The following is a 17,241-nucleotide window of genomic DNA, read 5'->3' as shown; positions in this document are numbered from 1 at the left end:
AGGGAACGTAGGGGAGGGTGGGGGTAAGGGGGAGAGATCAACCAAAGGACTTGTATGCATGCATATAAGCCTAACCAATGGACACAGACACCAGGGTGGGGTGAGGGCATGAGTGGGGGGGATGGGGGGTAATGGGAGAATAAGGACACATATGTAACACCTTAATCAATAAAGAAATTTTTTTTAAAAAGTCTTTGCTCTAAAAACTACCTTTGGCCCAGCTGGTGTGGCTCAGTATTAAGTGTTGACCTATGAACCAGGAGGTCACGGTTTGATTCTTGGTCAGTGGGGGTCATGTGTGGGGCAGCCGATCAGTGATTCTCTCTCATCATTGATGCTTCTCTCTCTCCCTCTCCCTTCCTCTCTGAAATCAATAAAAAATATTTTGAAAAAAGAATAAGCATAAGAGAAAGAAGATTAACCAGGCTGATTGATTATCTGGCTGCACATAGAGTGAAATGTGCATTAATTCCAAAATTTATTTGATCATAGAAACCTTTTCCATGGAGTTCCATAGTTTCACAGAGCTCTGTGGAAATATACACTGAGTGGCCAGATTATTATGATCTCTGAATGCATAATAATCTGGCCACTCAGTGTGTGTGTGAACACGGGCGGTTGGCCAGCCTGCCTGCTGGTCAAATTCCTGGTCGAGGGGACAATTTTCATATTAGCCTTTTATTATATAGGATATACACTGAGTGGCCAGATTATTATGCATTCAGAGATTGTAATAATCTGGCCACTCAGTGTATTTTGGGGAAATATTTCCCTTTGAGGGAAAGCTGGACTTACTTAAGGTTTTGTTTTCAAATATTGTGTCAGATGATGAGGCTGTTTAGGTACCTGATGGGTAGCTTGGTAAAGATGTGTTTATTTTTCACTTATGTTTATGCATCTACTTTACTACCATGAAATTCCTTCACTTGGATAAACCTGTCTATAGTATAAATTAATATTGCTAACATTGTGGTGGGATTTGTATGTGTATTCTAAATCTAAGTCCTACTCCCTTGTGCTTTCTTACTCTGCAAATTGGTGATGCTGTGGATGATAGGCATTGTGTTATATGATTAGAAGGCATTATATGATGGGCTAGATACTATTAGCCTCATTTATAAACTGGAAAACTAGAACTCAGAGAGCTCAGTTGACTTGCTCAAAGTCACACAGTTGGTAAATTGAAGGGCTATGGTTTGAATCCAGGCAATCTGACTCTAGAACCTGTGCCACTATGTTATATAGCAGTAACAGGTAGCCTATATAACCTTTCCTGAGTTAAGGCATTGTCATCATTAGAGCTCTGTGTGACTATTAAGACTCTCCACTATTGTGCATGCTAATTACATTTCTCCATTTTTATTCCAACATCTATTCGCTTTTAATCACAATCCTTTCTTATGATCACAAACAGATATACCACAACAGCAGCCATGCAAATCTCACTTTTGCTACCATTGCTAAGCGACTATTACATGTGTCATAAATTTAACCCAATCCTATCTAATAAAGAAGGGATATGCTAATTGACCCTTATGCCATTGCAAAGATGGTGGCGCCCACAGCCAATAAGGAGGGAATATGCTAATTGACTGCCCTGCCCTCAAAGATAGTGGCGCCCACAGCCAATAAGGAGGGAATATGCTAATTGACTGCCACGTCCTCAAAGATGGCAGCACCCACAGCCACAAGATGGCAGCACCCAGTCCCCTCAGCCGCACTGGGGTGGCAGGTATGCGGCAAGGCGGGGCCTGCCCCCCGCTGGGCCTGGCCGCTCCACGCGCCTGCCTCTGGAATCCCCCAGTCCCCTTAGCCCCCTAGCTGCCCAGGGCCAGCCCAAGGCGCAGGCAAGCCTTGGGTGGCGGCTGCACAGCTTCCCAGGGCCGGCCCGAGGCACAGGCAAGCCTCGGGTGGCGGCTGCCCAGCCGCCCAGGGCTGCCCAAGGCTCAGGCAACCAGGGCCGGCCAAGGCTTGCGCTGCCAGCAGTGGCAGTATCAGAGATGTGATGGGGGGTCGCCTTCCCCTGATCACTGGGTCACCTCCCAACCCTGAGGGCTCCCAGACTGTGAGAGGGGACAGGCTGGGCTGAGGGACCCCCACTCCAGTGCATGAATTTTCATGCACCGGGCCTCTAGTCTATAATAATAAAAGGGTACTATGTTAATTAAACCAGATGTCTTCCGATGTCCTTCCTGATAAAGGGAAGCCAGCCAGGTCCCGGGTGCCTATGGGTGGCCCTGGGGAAGCTATCCAGGGTCCTATGGGTGGCCCTGGGGAAGCTATCTGCGGGCAGCCAGAGGAGGGAAGCCCTGATCCTGGGTGCCAGAGGAAAGCCGGTGCCAGCAGCCGAGGGAAAGAAGGCCTACTCTTGCACGAATTTTCATGCATTGGGTGTCTAGTACTAGTTGGTACCAACTAGTATTTTTTCATTCATCTGGGAATAGGAGATGCCCTCTAACAAAAAACTAGCTTGGTACCTTGGTTATGAGTAACCAGAGTCTTATTCTTCCTCATCTCCAGGTCTGTGGGTTCTGGGGTGCCACAACTCAGACTTTCGGAACAGAGGCATGACAGCCTTACTGAAGGTTTCTAGTTGTAACAACAGAAACACTGGTGATTATTATGAGGACACATATGAAGACATTCCAACTTCCTTGCTGAATGAAAATTATGTCATTGGACCCAGAAGCTTCTCCCGGAATTCAAGGCACCCCAGCACTGGGCAAAATCAATTTGGAGTCACTATAGCTCCAGAAAATGATATGGAAAAGATTGAGCTTTGGTCTGGAGAGAGAACACCGCTGCATGAAGTACAAAGTGTCTCCCCTGATGATTTGTTGATGCTCATGGGACAGAACCCTACTCCACATGGATTATCCTTATCTGATCTCCAAGAAACCACATATGAGGCTGATGATCATTTACCTGGACCAACAGAAAGAAACAAAGGCCCATCCGAAATGGCACATCTCAGGCCAGAACTCCATAACAGTAGGGACAGAGTATTTACTCCTGAGCCAGAACTACAATTAAGATCAAACGAGAATTTGGGGTCAACTATAAAAGTAGACTCAAAGAAACTTGATTTAACAATTTCTAATTTATCAAACAATCTAACGACTTTACCAACAATTCCATCAGAAGAGTTGACAGCAGGTACTGAAAAGACAGGTTCTTTAGGACCCTCAAATATGCCAGTTCACTTTAGTAATCAATTAGGCACCATTGTATTGGACAAAAACGCATCTCTCCTTATTGGGTCTGGTGTGCCTTTGGACTTAAGTAAGGGAGATAATGATTCCAAGTTGTTAGAAGCAGCTTTAATGAATAGTCAAGAAAGTTCACTAGGAGAACATGTATCATCAATGGAGAGTGATAGGTTATTTAAAGAGGAAAGAGTTCATGAACCTGCTTCACTGACCAAAGATAATTTTTTATTCAAAATTAATGTCTCCTTAGTAAAGACAAACAAGGCACCAGTTAACTCAACGATGAATAGAAAGACTCACACTGATGGCCCAACATTATTAATTGAGAATAGTACATCCGTCTGGCAAGATATTCCATTAAAAAGTAATGATGAGGTTCAAGAAGTGACTTCTTTGATTCATGATGAAACGCTCATGGACAAAAATACTACAGCTTTGGGGCTAAATTATGTGTCAGATAAAACAACTTCACCAAAAAGTATGGAAATGGCCCACCATAAACAAGAGGGTCCTGTTTCAGTAGGTACAGAAAATCCAGATACATCCATCCTGCCAGATTCAGCAAATTGGATGAAAAAGACCCATGACAAGAACTCCCTAAGCTCTGGACAAAGGCCTGATCCAAAGCAACTAATACCTTCAGGATCAGGAAAACCTGTGAAGGATCAGAACTTCTTGTCAGAGAAGAATAAAGTGGTAGTAGAAGAGGATGAATTTACAAAGGACCAGGGACTCAAAGAGATGATTTCTCCAAACAGTAAAGGCATATTTTTTACTAACTTGACTAATATCCAAGGAAATGATACACACAATCAAGAAAAGCGACCCGAGGAAGAGATAGGAATGAAGGAAAAGTTAATCCAAGAGAACGTAGTTTTGCCTGACGTGTATACAGTGAATGGCACTAAGAATCCCCTGAAGAACCTTTCCTTATTAAGCACTAAGCAAAATGTAGACAGTTTAAATGAAGGCACATACACTCCAATACTTCAAGGCACCAGGTCATTAAATGATTCAGCAACTAGAGCAGAGATTCACATGACCCATTTCTCAAAAATAAGGGAGGAAGCAAACTTGGAAGGCTTAGGAAATCAAACAGAACAAGTGGCAGAGAAGTATCCAAACACCACAAGGCTATCTCCTAATCCAAGTCCACAGAGTGTTATTGCTCGGCGTGGTAAGCGGGATTTAAAACGCTTTAGGCTTCCAAAAGAAGAAATAAAGCTTGAAGGGGGCATAATTTTGAATGACGCCTCAACCCAGTGGTCCAAAAACATGAAATATTTGACCCAGAGCACCCTCACACAGATAGAGTACCATGACAAGAAAAAAAGGGCCATTACTCAGTCCCTCTTACCAGATTTTTCTATGAGAACTCTTGGCATCATTCAAACAGATGACTCTGCATTACCTACTGTAAAGGCATCAGCATTTCCATCAATTAGACCTACAGATGTGACCAAGATCCCACCCCAAGACAACCCTTCTCATCTTCTAGCACCAGCCTATAGTTATACCTTTAGGGAAAGGAGTTCTGAAGTCCAAGAAAGCAGTCATGTCTTACAAGGAGACAAAAGAAATTTTTCTTTAGCCTTCCTAATGGAAATGATTAGAGGTCAAAAAAATATTAGCTCTCTGGGAGAAAATGCTACAAACTCACTCATATACAAGAAACTTGAGAATACTGTTCTCTTGAAACCAGGCCTGTCTGAAGCATCTGGCAAAGTGGAATCACTTCCTGAGGTTCACATTCATCAGGTAGACTCTTCGCCTATGAAAACTGGCAATGGTTCTCCTGGCCACCGGGACCTGGTAGAAGAGATCTTCCTTCCGAAAACACAGGACGCCGTTAAGTTGAACACAGTAAATAGGCCTGGAAAAATGGCATTTCTGAAGTGGGCAACTGAAAGCTCTGAAAAGACTCCCTCCAAGCTGCTAGATCTCTTCACCTGGGATAATCACTATGCTACCCAGATACCAAGAGAAGAGTGGAAATCCCAAGAGAAGCCACAACAAAACATAGCTTTTAAGACAAAAGAGGCCATTTCACCCCTAGACCCTGATGAAAACAGTCATTCATTAGCATCAATATACGAAAGACAAGATAAGCCCCCAAGGGAAGCCACCGGGGCAAAACAAGGCGGGACTGGAAGATTGGGCCTTCAAGACCCACCCGTCTTGAAAAGCCATCAAAGGGAAATAACCCCTACTCCTCTTCAGCCAGAGGAACATGACACTGACTATGATGATACCTTCTCAATGGAAACGAAGAGAGAAGATTTTGACATATATGGTGAGGATGGAAGTCAGGGCCCTCGCAGCTTTCAAAAGAGAACACGACACTATTTTATTGCTGCAGTGGAGCGGCTCTGGGATTATGGATTGAGCAAATCCCCCCATGCACCAAGAAACAGGTATGGGTACATTGATTATTCCTTTGTCCTGCTATGGTGACCTTTGATTTTACCAAATACTGAAACAATAGGAAAGGGACAGCGAATCTGCAGCAGTGTGACTCCAGATTGTTTTATAGAAGACCCCTGAGAACCAGATGGAAACGTTATCAGTGATGGCGAACCTATGACACGCGTGTCAGCACTGAAAGGTCCCAGGTTCAATTCTGAGGCGGCCGCATGCCGAGGATGAAACATTTGCTGCTCCTGAGGATGAAACATTTGCGAAATAATGTTTTTTCCTCCAAGTGACACACTACCCGAGTTATGCTCAGTTTTTTGGCAAAGTTTGATACACCAAGCTCAAAAGGTTGCCCATCACTGGTCTAGATGAAGCTGAGGAGGAAATGGGAGGTTAGATGAGCCCAACAATGAAAGAGGATGGTAAATCCAGATGAAACTCGTACTCTGGTGGGATGGAGGAGAAGGCGAGGGGCTTCCAGAAGGGTAGAAGTGTCAGAGTCAAGAAGCAGCAATGGAGAGTAGGCAGAAAGTCAACGTTATCAGCCTTATGAGCTGCAGTAAAAGACATGGTGTCCTGAGAGGGCCATGAAGAGGCAGGAGGAAGAAGTGAAGTGTGTGTCAAAAAAGTTGAGGATGTAGGAAAAGTTGTTTTTCATGGTGCTTGGGGTACAGAGGGCAAATTTAGGGGAATAGAAGGAGGTTGGGCAGGGGAGAGAAAACAGAGAAATTTGGAAGGTAAACATAAGGAGAGTCAAGCAATCAACAAATATTTATTGAGCACCTACTACATACCAGACAATTTTGTAGGCATGATTGCTGCAAAGTAGGAGCTTACATTCTATTGGGGAGGGCAAAAGATAATAAATGAATAGAAAAATAAATAGGGGGTCTTGATGATGCTATTCAGGTGATAGAATTGAATAATATGATAGAGTAACACTGGGGTGTTACTTTAGCTGTGGTGGTCAGAGAAATCCTTTATGGAGTTGAGACCTAAATGATGATAGACCAGCTGACAGAGCTCTAAGAGATGTGTCCACGCAAAGGGAACAGGAAGTGCAAAAGCCCTGAAACTGGAACATTCTTGTCCAGCCAGTATGGCTCAGTGGTTGAGCATCAACCTAGGAACCAGGAGGTCACAGTTCAATTCCTGGTCAGGGCACATGCCCAGGTTGCAGGCTCCATCCCCCGTGGGGAGCGGGTGGGGGCAGCCAATCAATGATTCTCCTCATTGATGTTTCTATCTCTCTCTCCCTCTCCTTTCCTCTCTGAAATCAATAAAAATATATTTTTTAAAAGGAAAAAAAAATAAAAAGAAAGTGAGGTGTTTCTACACACCTGGTCCATAAAGATATTGCTTTTCCTCTGTTTTTGTCTTCAGGGCTCAGTTCAAGAAGGTGGTTTTCCAGGAATTTACCGATGGCTCCTTTACTCAGCCCTTATACCGTGGAGAACTGAATGAGCACTTGGGACTCCTGGGGCCATGTATAAGAGCAGAAGTCGAAGACAATATCAGAGTGAGTTGAGGCCAATGGAATCACAAGGAAATGAATCCTGTGTATTTTTTGTCTCTGAGTATAAAAATAATGTATTATCATCATCTTTGAAAAATTTAAAATATAGAAAATAAAGAAGTTGAATAATCTCGTAAATATCATTTTGGTGTATGTTCTTATCTTTTTCCTATGTATTCTTCTATTTATGTATTCAAAATTACACAATGTATAATTCTACTTCTACTTTGATTAAATATTACATCATAAACATTTCTAATGTCATTTAAAAATACTTCCTAAGTTCATTGGGGAAAAAGAAAAGGAGACATACACTGAGTGGTCACATTATTATGATCTCTGAACGCATAATAATCTGGCCACTCAGTGTATATCCTATATAATAAAAGGCTAATATGCAAATTGTCCCCTCGACCAGGAGTTCGACCAGCAGGCAGGCTGGACAACCGCCCATGTCCCCTCCCCCTGGGCCAGGCTGGCCAGACCCCACCCATGCACAAATTCATGCACCGGGCCTCTATATATATATATATATATATATATACACTGAGTGGCCCTATTATTATGCGTTCAGAGATCACAATAATCTGGCCACTCAGTGTATGTACTACTATTTGTAATACTTTAAACAATAAATAAATACTTCCTAAGTATCTTTTTAAAGTGATAGCATAATAGTCTGATTACATGAATTTATGATTTACTTATCCATGCACTTTGAATAACCCTATAATAGGCTTTTTTCACTATTTAAATAATGCTGCAATCACAACTTTTCCTAGGATAAAATTCTAAAAGTGAAATGTATGTGAACAGTTTAAGACTTTCTGTAATGAATGATTTGTTAATGTTCTTTGCACTTTGGATAATTTTGGAGGGAGTGCTTTTCTTGTTAATTTATATTACCTTATATATTATAGATCATTGACTTATTAATGATCATTGATCATTCTAGTAAATAGTATTTTTCCAAGTTTGTTGTCTCTTAATTTTATATATAGTGGTTTTTACATTAAAAGCAAGAAGTAACCTATAATCTTTTTTATGCCACTTTCATAGCTTTCATGTTTATAAAAATCATTCCCCATACAGAGACTTTTTCTTAAAATCACGTATACTTTCTTAAACTTCCTTTTACAATTTAATTTCTTAAAAATTAACTTTTTAATCCAACAATAATTTCTATAGAAAAAGTTATTTTAGTGCATTGTGGGAGCCAAAGGTCCAATTAGTTTTATTTTTTCCCCAAAATCGTCAATCATTGTCCCAATTGATGGTTTACATTAAGGATATAGAAGGATACAAAATTATGGGATGGTGCCTTGATTTTTATTTTACTTTTCATATGTCCTATGAAACATGTATCATTTTTTCAAATCTGAAAACGAGGCTTTTGAAAAGATTATGTGCATTCATCCTGAAATTTGTCATGAAGAACCTTAATTACCAAGTCCTGAGATTATTGTCTCTTAAACCCCCTGTGGCGGTATTTTCCCTTTTACTTTGGAATTGCTTTTAGTATTTAGGAATTTCCTCCTTTGCATCTATGCCTTAAAACATTGTAATTCAAAAATTCCTCAGCGTTTGCTCTTTAGGTTTGGGTTCTTACAATATCCATCCTATGTACCACTTTCTCTGGGTATTAAAACTTGGACAGAGCCAAAATAGGCATCACGATTAGGGATGTAAATGCTAAAATACTTGCATTCTTTTTTTTTTTTCTTTTTTGCTCTGCAGGTAACTTTCAAAAACCAGGCCTCTCGTCCGTACTCCTTCTACTCCAGCCTTATTTCGTATGAGGAAGATCAGAGGCAAGGAACAGAACCTAGAAAAAAGTTCGTGGAGCCCAATGACACCAGAATTTACTTTTGGAAAGTGCAACATCAGATGGCGCCCACTGACGATGAGTTTGACTGCAAAGCCTGGGCTTATTTTTCTGATGTTGATCTGGTAAGCAGGTCTACATTGTGCTGGCCACTTTCTAGTTTAAAAGAAATGGTCTTTGCAATATCTGCTAAGAATCTGGGTATTTATCCTAAGCATAATGGGAAGTTTTAAATAGGGGGAGGTAGCCCAGCCAGTGTGACTCAACGGTTAAGCGTCAACCTATGAACCAGGAGGTCACTGGTTCGATTCTCGGTCAGGGCACATGCCTGGTTGCAGGCTCAATCCCCAGTGTGGGGCAGGCAGCAGGCAGCCAATCAATGATTCTCTTTCATCATTGATGTTTCCATCTCTCTCCCTTTCCCTCTCCCTTCCTCTCTCTAAAATCAATAAAGACATATTAAATTTTTAATAAAAAAATAAATAGGGGGGAGATAGCATATTTGTGTTTTAGAAATACCATTCTGAAATCTACTGAGGAGGATGAATCATACTGTGGGAAGATGGGGAGTAGGTTGGAATGGCGTAAAAGTTGATGAGAAACCTACGCTGGTTTAGAAGTGGGGAGCTTATACTCACAGGATTGGTGTCTTCCCTCTCAGGAGAAAGATATGCATTCGGGTTTGATTGGACCCCTTCTGATCTGCCGCGCCAACACTCTGAACCCTGCTCATGGGAGACAAGTAACAGTAAAGGAATTCGCTCTGTTTTTCACTATTTTTGATGAGACCAAGAGCTGGTACTTCACTGAAAACATGGAAAGGAACTGCAAGGCTCCCTGCGATATCCGGATGGAGGACCCTGCTTTTAAAGAAAAGTATCGTTTCCATGGTAATATAGCCCATGCCCAAATATCACTCACTGTGAGAAGCAGCGTGCACTATGACAAAGGAACCTCGAGCCCGAGGCTTGGACACTGTATGAGTTGAGAGTGCGTGTATGGGAGTGGAATCTTCAAAGAATCAATATTTTTGACTGGGGTGGAAGAAAAGAAACTTCTAGTCTGGCCGGCGTGGCTCAGCGGTTGAGTGTCAACCTATGAACCAGGAGGTCACGATTCGATTCCCGGAGTGCAGGAGGCAGCCCCATCAATGATTCTCTCTCATCATTGCTGCTTCTATCTCTCTCTCTCCCTCTCCCTTCCTCTCTGCAATCACTAAAACATCATTTTTTTAAAAAATATATTTTAACAGCCTTCTCTGTTCTCCTTCTCCAGCGATCAATGGCTATGTGATGGATACTCTACCTGGCTTAGTAATGGCTCAGGATCAAAGGATCCGATGGTATCTGCTCAGCATGGGCAGCAATGAAAACATCCATTCTATTCATTTCAGTGGACATGTCTTCACTGTACGGAAAAAAGAGGAGTACAAAATGGCAGTCTACAACCTCTATCCAGGTATGGGCTGGTTTGTGCTCTTTTACCTACTGGACTTATTGTGTATTTACTTGAAATGGTCTAGGCACTGGGGATATGGTCCGTGAAAAAAGCAGGAAAGCTTCCTGTTCGTGGGTAACTTAGTTTTTCAAGTAACTTTACCCTACAGAAAGATAATAAATAAATTAGTAAGTGAATATGATCATTTCAGGTACAGATAATGTGCTATAAAGGAAATAGAACAGAATAAATGGATAATTCATGGTGTAGCACTTTCCTAGGAAAAGAAGGGATTTTTTTTCATCTTAAATCCTACATGGCACCAGTAGTTATCCAAGAAGTGACTTATGTCTGTTACCAATATGTTAAGTACCACTTACAGTGTTGATCAAAACACAACTGCATTTTAGTTCTCCACTGTCCCTTTATAATAAAAGGCTAATATGCAAATCGACCAAACAGCAGAATGACCGGTTGCTATGACGTGCACTGACCACCAGGAGGCAGACCCTCAACGCAGGAGCTGCCCCCTGGTGGTCAGTGTGCTCCCACAGGGAGAGCACCACTCAGCCAGAAGCCGGGCTCACAGCTGGTGAGTGCAGCAGCGATGGCAGAAGCCGCTCCCACCTCTGTGGCAGCGCTAAGGATGTCCGACTGCCAGAGAGAGAGGGGAACATCAATAATGAGAGAGAAACATCAATCAGCTGCCTCCTGCATGTCCCAAACTGAGGATTGAGCCCCCAACCCGGGCATGTGCCCTGACTGGGAATCGAACCCTGACCTCCTGGTTCATAGGTCGACGCTCAACCACTGAGCCACACCAGCTGGGCTACCTGGAAGTTATTTAAAACGGACTCTTCTTGCAGGGGACTTTCAGGGGGCTCTTTTGGGGACCCTCTTTCATGGAATCCCCTTGACCTGGTTGGTTGGTTCTACCTTTACCCCAAGTGATTGCTCACTCATTCCTCAGGCCCTCAGCATGCACTTCCAGCTCTCTGCTGATGGAATTACTTTAGCCCTCAAGACAGCTCCAGTGGGTTACATCTGGGAGGAACTCCCTGACTTTTCTCTCCCAGGGAGCCCACATCTGGTCAATGAGAAACACACCTGTGGCTCTGAAAAACCCTGAGTACAGGCCTAATGCAGTAGCTTCCTCCTGTCTCTGCCATCAAAGCATTCTGTTGCCCTCTCTCCCATTTGCCAGGGTGGGAGGCTGTCAGAACTCAATCTCCAGGCCTGGCCAGCTAGCTCAGTTGGTTAGAGCATCGTCCTGTTATGCCAAAGTTTTGGGCTTCAATCCCTGGTCAGGGCACGTATAAGAATCAACCAATGGCCCTAGCTGGTTTGGCTCAGTGGATAGAGCATTGGCCTGCGGACTCAAGGGTCCCGGGTTCGATTCCGGTCAAGGGCAAGCACTTTGGTTGCGGTCAAATCCCCAGTAGGGGGTGTGCAGGAGGCAGCTGATTGATGTTTCTCTCTCATCGATGTTTCTAACTCTCTATCCCTCTCTCTTCCTCTCTGTAAAAAATCAGTAAAATTTAAAAAAAAAAAAAAGAATCAACCAATGAATGTATAAATAAGTGGAACAAGTGTCTCTCTCTCTCTCCCTCTCTCTCTCTCTCTCTCTCTCTCTCTCTAAATAAATAAATAAATAAATAAATAAATAAATAAATAAATAATTTTTTTTAAAAAAGAACTCAATCTCCAGTGCCCCCAAATAGGGGTCTGATAGCAAGCACTTTGGGTTTAAGGATCCATCGGTGGTGGAATTGACTTCGGTAGATCTCTGTTGATATTCTGCATAAGCCAATGTATCTCATGCTCATTTTTTAGTGAAAAGAAATGTTTTTTTATAAGGGGTTTTTGAGACCGTGGAAATGCTACCATCCAAAGTTGGGATTTGGCGGATAGAATGCCTTGTTGGCGAACACCTGCAAGCTGGGATGAGCACTCTTTTCCTGGTGTACAACAAGCGTGAGTAGCGATATGGGCAGAGGCTAGCTGCCTACTCAACCTACCTTTTCTCCTTCCTCGAGAGGTTGCCTTTGTCAATTAATAAATACAAGCTCACCGTCATTAGGGAATCTGAAATAAATATTGCTGGTAGAAATTGAGTCTTCAGAGGAAGGTGGTTATGCCTGAAGCTTTGAACACTTTGAACTTGAAGCTCTAAATACAGAGTGGGGCAACAGTAGGTTTACAGTTGTGAGTATGTGAAATACAGAGTTTATTTTTGTATTATGATTTATTAATTATTGTATTATTTTCCATATGAACTTCTCTAAACCTACTTTTGATCCCCTCCTATTGAACAAACTAATGATAAAAAAAACTATCTCTTCATTTTCACAACTTTGTGAAGCTCCAAGATCTCCAAGAGCAAATTTTGAAACTTAATTTTGGTTTGATTACTAAAGAGAACTACAAATATTGCTTGGAAGAGCTTGATATTTAACCTTAAACAAGGAAGAAAGCCACTGGTCTACCTATGTATACACCCTAGTGTCGTCAGCTGAAAAATGTGAATAGTTCTAGCATCTACCTGTTGGGGTGAATTAAATGAGATTATACAATAAAATGTCTCATACAGTTATTGGCACATAGTAAACAAAATATGAGCATTTGTTGGTATGCTCCCATTTTTGTTGACTTGCATTTGTGAAGCTCGATTTTCTGCAACTTCTAGCTACTGTATTTCCCTCATTTGATTTCAGAGTGTCAGACTCCACTGGGAATGGCTTCTGGGCGCATCAGAGATTTTCAGATTACAGCTTCAGGACAATATGGTAAATACTAGCGTTCCCATTGCAGGAAAAATCCTGCAATAGGATTTCCTGCTGCACTCTACCCCGCCTCCGCTCCGCCCTTGTCGCCCGCCCCGCCTTCTCCGCCAGCCCGCCTGCTTTTCCCTTCGCCCCCGGCCCTGACTTCGCTCCTCCCTTCTCCCCCCCGCCCCCGCTTGCTTGCTTCTTCGAAGCTTTACTCCCTTCTGCAGCTCTTGGCTTCTTTCGATGCTGTCTTGATATGCAAATTACCCGCCATCTTTGTTGGGGTAATTTGCATACTCGTCCTGATTGGTTGGCGGGCGTGGCTTGGTTGGTGGGCGTGGCTTAGGTGTAGCGAAGGTGCGGTCAATTTGCATATTTGTCTATTATTAGATTAGATTATTTTCTCTCTAAGAACTGGACTGAGTATATATTTTTTTACTCCTCTTTAAATATATTCTTATTGATTTCAGAGAGGAAGGGAGATGGAGAGAGAGAGAGAAACATCAACGATGAGAGAGACTCATTGATCAGCTGCCTCCTGCACGCCCCCTACTGTAGATCAAGCCTGCCACCTGGGCATGTGCCCTGACCGGAAATCGGGAATTGGGAATCAAACCATGACCTCCTGGTTCATAGGTCAACGTTCAACCACTGAGCCACACCCACTGGGCTATCTTTTTTACTTTTGTTGGATAGGTTCAGATAACCAATCCATCTCAATCTTCTATTAATTTTACTCCATAGGTGCCTCTCAAATGTATTTTCTCTTCATTTCCCACTGTGACCATCCTAATTCAGGCCACCATCACTTCTCACCTGGGTAATGCCACTGCCTCCTTAAATGTCCTGCCTGCCTTTGATATTATTCCCCTTGAGTCCATTCCCTTCGCTGTAACAGGAAGATGCACTTTTATTCTATTTATCTTTATTGTTGAGAGTATTACAGATATCCTCCATTGCCCCCATCTACCTGGTTCCACCCCACCCCAAGCCTTCCCCACACAAATATCTGTGTCCATGGGTTATGCATATATGCATATAAGTTCTTTGGTTAATCTCTTAGCAACCCCCACCCCCTCCCTGCTGGGATTCCTCAGTCTGTTCCATGCTTCCATGTCTCTGGACCTGTTTTGTTCATTGGTTTATTTTGTTCATTAGATTCCACGTATAAGTAAGATCATGTGATACTTGTCTTTCTCTGACTGGCTTATTTCGCTTTTCTATTTAGTTATGATTTACTTTTACTTTTCATTTTCTAATTTTTCCACAATGAACATACATTGTGTAATAAAGAAATAATAATATTTGGTAGTGCTGGTAACACATCCCAGTGTCAGCTAATTAGAGGGACTAACGGTCAACAAAATTATTACATTTTAGAAAATAGAAAGGACGGTAAGGACAAGCAAAACACGTAGGTAGTTAGTAATTGATATTACTTACTTTGTGCCTTTATCGTCTTCACAGCTAGGCTTGACATTTCTCAAGAGAGTAATTTTGCCTGGCCGGCGTGGCTCAGTGGTTGAGTGTCGACCTATGAACCAGGGTCAGGGCACATGCCCTGGCTCGATCCCCAGTGGGAGGTGTGCGGTAGGCAGCCGATCAGTGATTCTCTCTCATCATTGAAGTTTCTGTCTCCTCTCTCCCTCTCCCTTCCGCTCTGAAATCAATAAAAATATATTTTCAAAAAAAGAGAAAGTAATTTTATTCCTATGTGCCTAGAACCAACCCAGCTGAATCTAATCTCTCTCCCCTTTCTTGGGCAAAGGACAGTGGGCCCCAAAGCTGGCCAGACTGCATTATTCCGGATCAATCAATGCCTGGAGCACCAAGGATCCCTTTTCCTGGATCAAGGTTAGAAAATGCATCACACATTCCCTCTTGCAAGCTCACAGCACTACACATCTCTTTTATACATTCTCATCAAACTCCAGGTAACAGATGAGGGGAGGACTAGGGAATAGAATGGAGCATGATGAGGTGTTCTATTTATGGTTTTTCATCTTTCTCCTGGGATTAGGACATCGGAATACTTTCCACATCATTGAACTCACCACCTCCCAAGATCGTGTATTCTGTGATTAGATGCCTCCAACTGCCCAGGTGGCCTGTGGTCCTCCAATCTCTTTATTTTAACACAGAAACAAATGGCTCATTCTCCCATCACACAAACCAAGGAAAGTTGGCTTCTTTTTTGAGAGAACTGAATCCATCTTCTTCACAAATTCTATACCGCTGGGTGGTAGGAAGCACCTACTGAAGTTAGTCCAAACTTGGAGCCAGGAACTGAAACAGTGCCTTTCAGTTAACTCAGTTTCTTTTGAAATGACTCAGTCTTTCAGTTTTTCTCACTTCCCCATTTCCTCTAGAGCAGCACTGTCCAATAGAAATATAATGTGAACCACAAGTGCAAACTACATGTGTCATTTTACACTTCCTAGTAGCTATCTTATAAAAGAGATATGTGAAGTTCATGTTAATAGCATTTTATTTAGTACAACATATACAAAATTAGTATCATGTCAACATGTGATCAATCAGGACCGTGACCCACTTCAAGGGCATACATACGGGAACTTCTGTGTCCCTTCCATGCCACAGGAGAGCTGAGCGCAGCTTGGGAGTGCCGACTCAACCTCTCTGCCTAACCACGAGGGTAGGTTCCTTCTAGAGCCCAAACAGGAAAAGGGAGGAAACTTCTGCTTCCGGCTTTGCTCGAGACCTAACATGCCTCCCACCTCTGGTACTTACACCCTGGAGAGGGACTAAGGTACACATGTTTTACCACCTGCTTCCCACAGCTCCATCCACTTCTCATAATGTACCAGCTTTCTTCTTCCTCTTCTTAGTTGGCTGAGGACATTCCCCTACATTTTTTTTCTTTGTGAGATGGCATCTGTTCTTCTCTTTTTCCTGAGGTTAAAACTACTGAATAGGAATCAGGAAACATAAACTAGCTTACCAGCAAGCAGGCGCAAAGAGCACATCTGTTAATGCCACATTAGTTCATCTTTTTTATTTGTTTTCTAGGCGCTGCCAATTATGACTCGATTTGAGAGGACTGTGCACTAATCCCCAAGTATTTTTGTTTTGTTTGTGAGGCTGCCAAACCACATGTTCTCACCTTGTATTCCTGTAGTTACCACTTTCATTCAACCTTATATATATCCCTGTGTAGTGGACATTTTAATCTGTTTGGCTGCTTTGCATCTGTTCTGTGTATGTATTGTTTTGTAATAGCACCCTTATTTCCACTTGGGGAATTATATCTCCCTTACCGGTGCATGAAATTGGTGTACAGAGGAGTGGGGGGGAACAAGGCTGTCCCTCAGCCTGGCCTGCACCCTCGCCAATCTGGGACATCCTTCTCATAGTCCGGGACCGCTGACTCCTAACTGCTCACCTGCCTGCCTGCCTGATCGCCCCTAACCACTCTGCCTGCCAGCCTGATTGCCCCCAAATGTCCCTCACCGCCAGCCTGCTCACCCCCAGCTGCCCCCCCCCTTGCAGGCCTGCTCCCCTCTATCTGCCCTCCCCTGCCAACCTGATAGCACCTAACCACCTCTGCCTTGGCCCTGCCACCATGGCTTTGTCGGGAAGGACGTCCAGAAGGTCTCCCGGTCTAATTAGCATAACACCTTTTTATCAGTATAGATGGAGTGGAAGCATAGAAGCAGCAGCACTACATTTGTCTGGGGTAGTAGGAAAGTCTAACCAGAAGTAGTTTCTGAACTAACACTTGAAGGAGGAGAAGCATTTTTATCACAGATAGAAATGTTAGGCTGGGGGCTGGGCTGGAGAGAGGAGGAAATTGGCTTTGGCTAGGCTGAGGTATGGGCAAAGCACTAGGTTATGTGGGTTCATGTGTACAGCACAAAGGATGTGAGTAGAGGAAACGCTTCAATTCTTTCCAAGTGTCTGGTTTTACAGGAAGTAGGCTAGAAACTCAATAAGCACCTTTTGCCTGGCTGCCCTGGCTCAGTGGTTGAGCATTGATCTATGAACAAGGAGATCACAATTTGATTCCGGTCAGGGCACATGCCTGGGATTGTGGGCTCCATCCCCAGTAGG

The 17,241-nt window shown here is 43.0% G+C and overlaps 1 protein-coding gene across 4 annotated transcripts in view; it reads left to right on the top strand.

Moving 5' to 3' along the window:
* F8 (coagulation factor VIII) overlaps positions 1 to 17,241 on the top strand; it is an 86,139-nt gene that overhangs the window by 43,242 nt on the left and 25,656 nt on the right. Inside the window, exons 14-22 of one of the 4 annotated variants that reach the window (XM_054713568.1) lie at positions 2,521 to 5,623; positions 6,762 to 6,779; positions 7,008 to 7,143; positions 8,878 to 9,090; positions 9,627 to 9,855; positions 10,241 to 10,423; positions 12,260 to 12,376; positions 13,117 to 13,188; positions 14,939 to 15,024. In XM_054713568.1, coding sequence (XP_054569543.1) covers positions 2,521 to 5,623; positions 6,762 to 6,779; positions 7,008 to 7,143; positions 8,878 to 9,090; positions 9,627 to 9,855; positions 10,241 to 10,423; positions 12,260 to 12,376; positions 13,117 to 13,188; positions 14,939 to 15,024 — 4,157 coding nt within the window. Of the gene's footprint in view, positions 1 to 2,520; positions 5,630 to 6,560; positions 6,573 to 6,761; positions 6,780 to 7,007; positions 7,144 to 8,877; positions 9,091 to 9,626; positions 9,856 to 10,240; positions 10,424 to 12,259; positions 12,377 to 13,116; positions 13,189 to 14,938; positions 15,025 to 17,241 lie in introns of those variants that run through there. The other 3 variants (XM_054713574.1, XM_028136431.2, XM_054713578.1) reach the window with 3 other exon arrangements.

Source organism: Eptesicus fuscus, chromosome 1 (genome assembly GCF_027574615.1).
Source record: "Eptesicus fuscus isolate TK198812 chromosome 1, DD_ASM_mEF_20220401, whole genome shotgun sequence".
In the NCBI taxonomy this organism is placed as follows: Eukaryota; Metazoa; Chordata; class Mammalia; order Chiroptera; family Vespertilionidae; genus Eptesicus; species Eptesicus fuscus.
The sequence above is the reverse complement of the archived record's forward strand: the minus strand, read 5'-3'. Positions and strand labels throughout refer to the sequence as shown.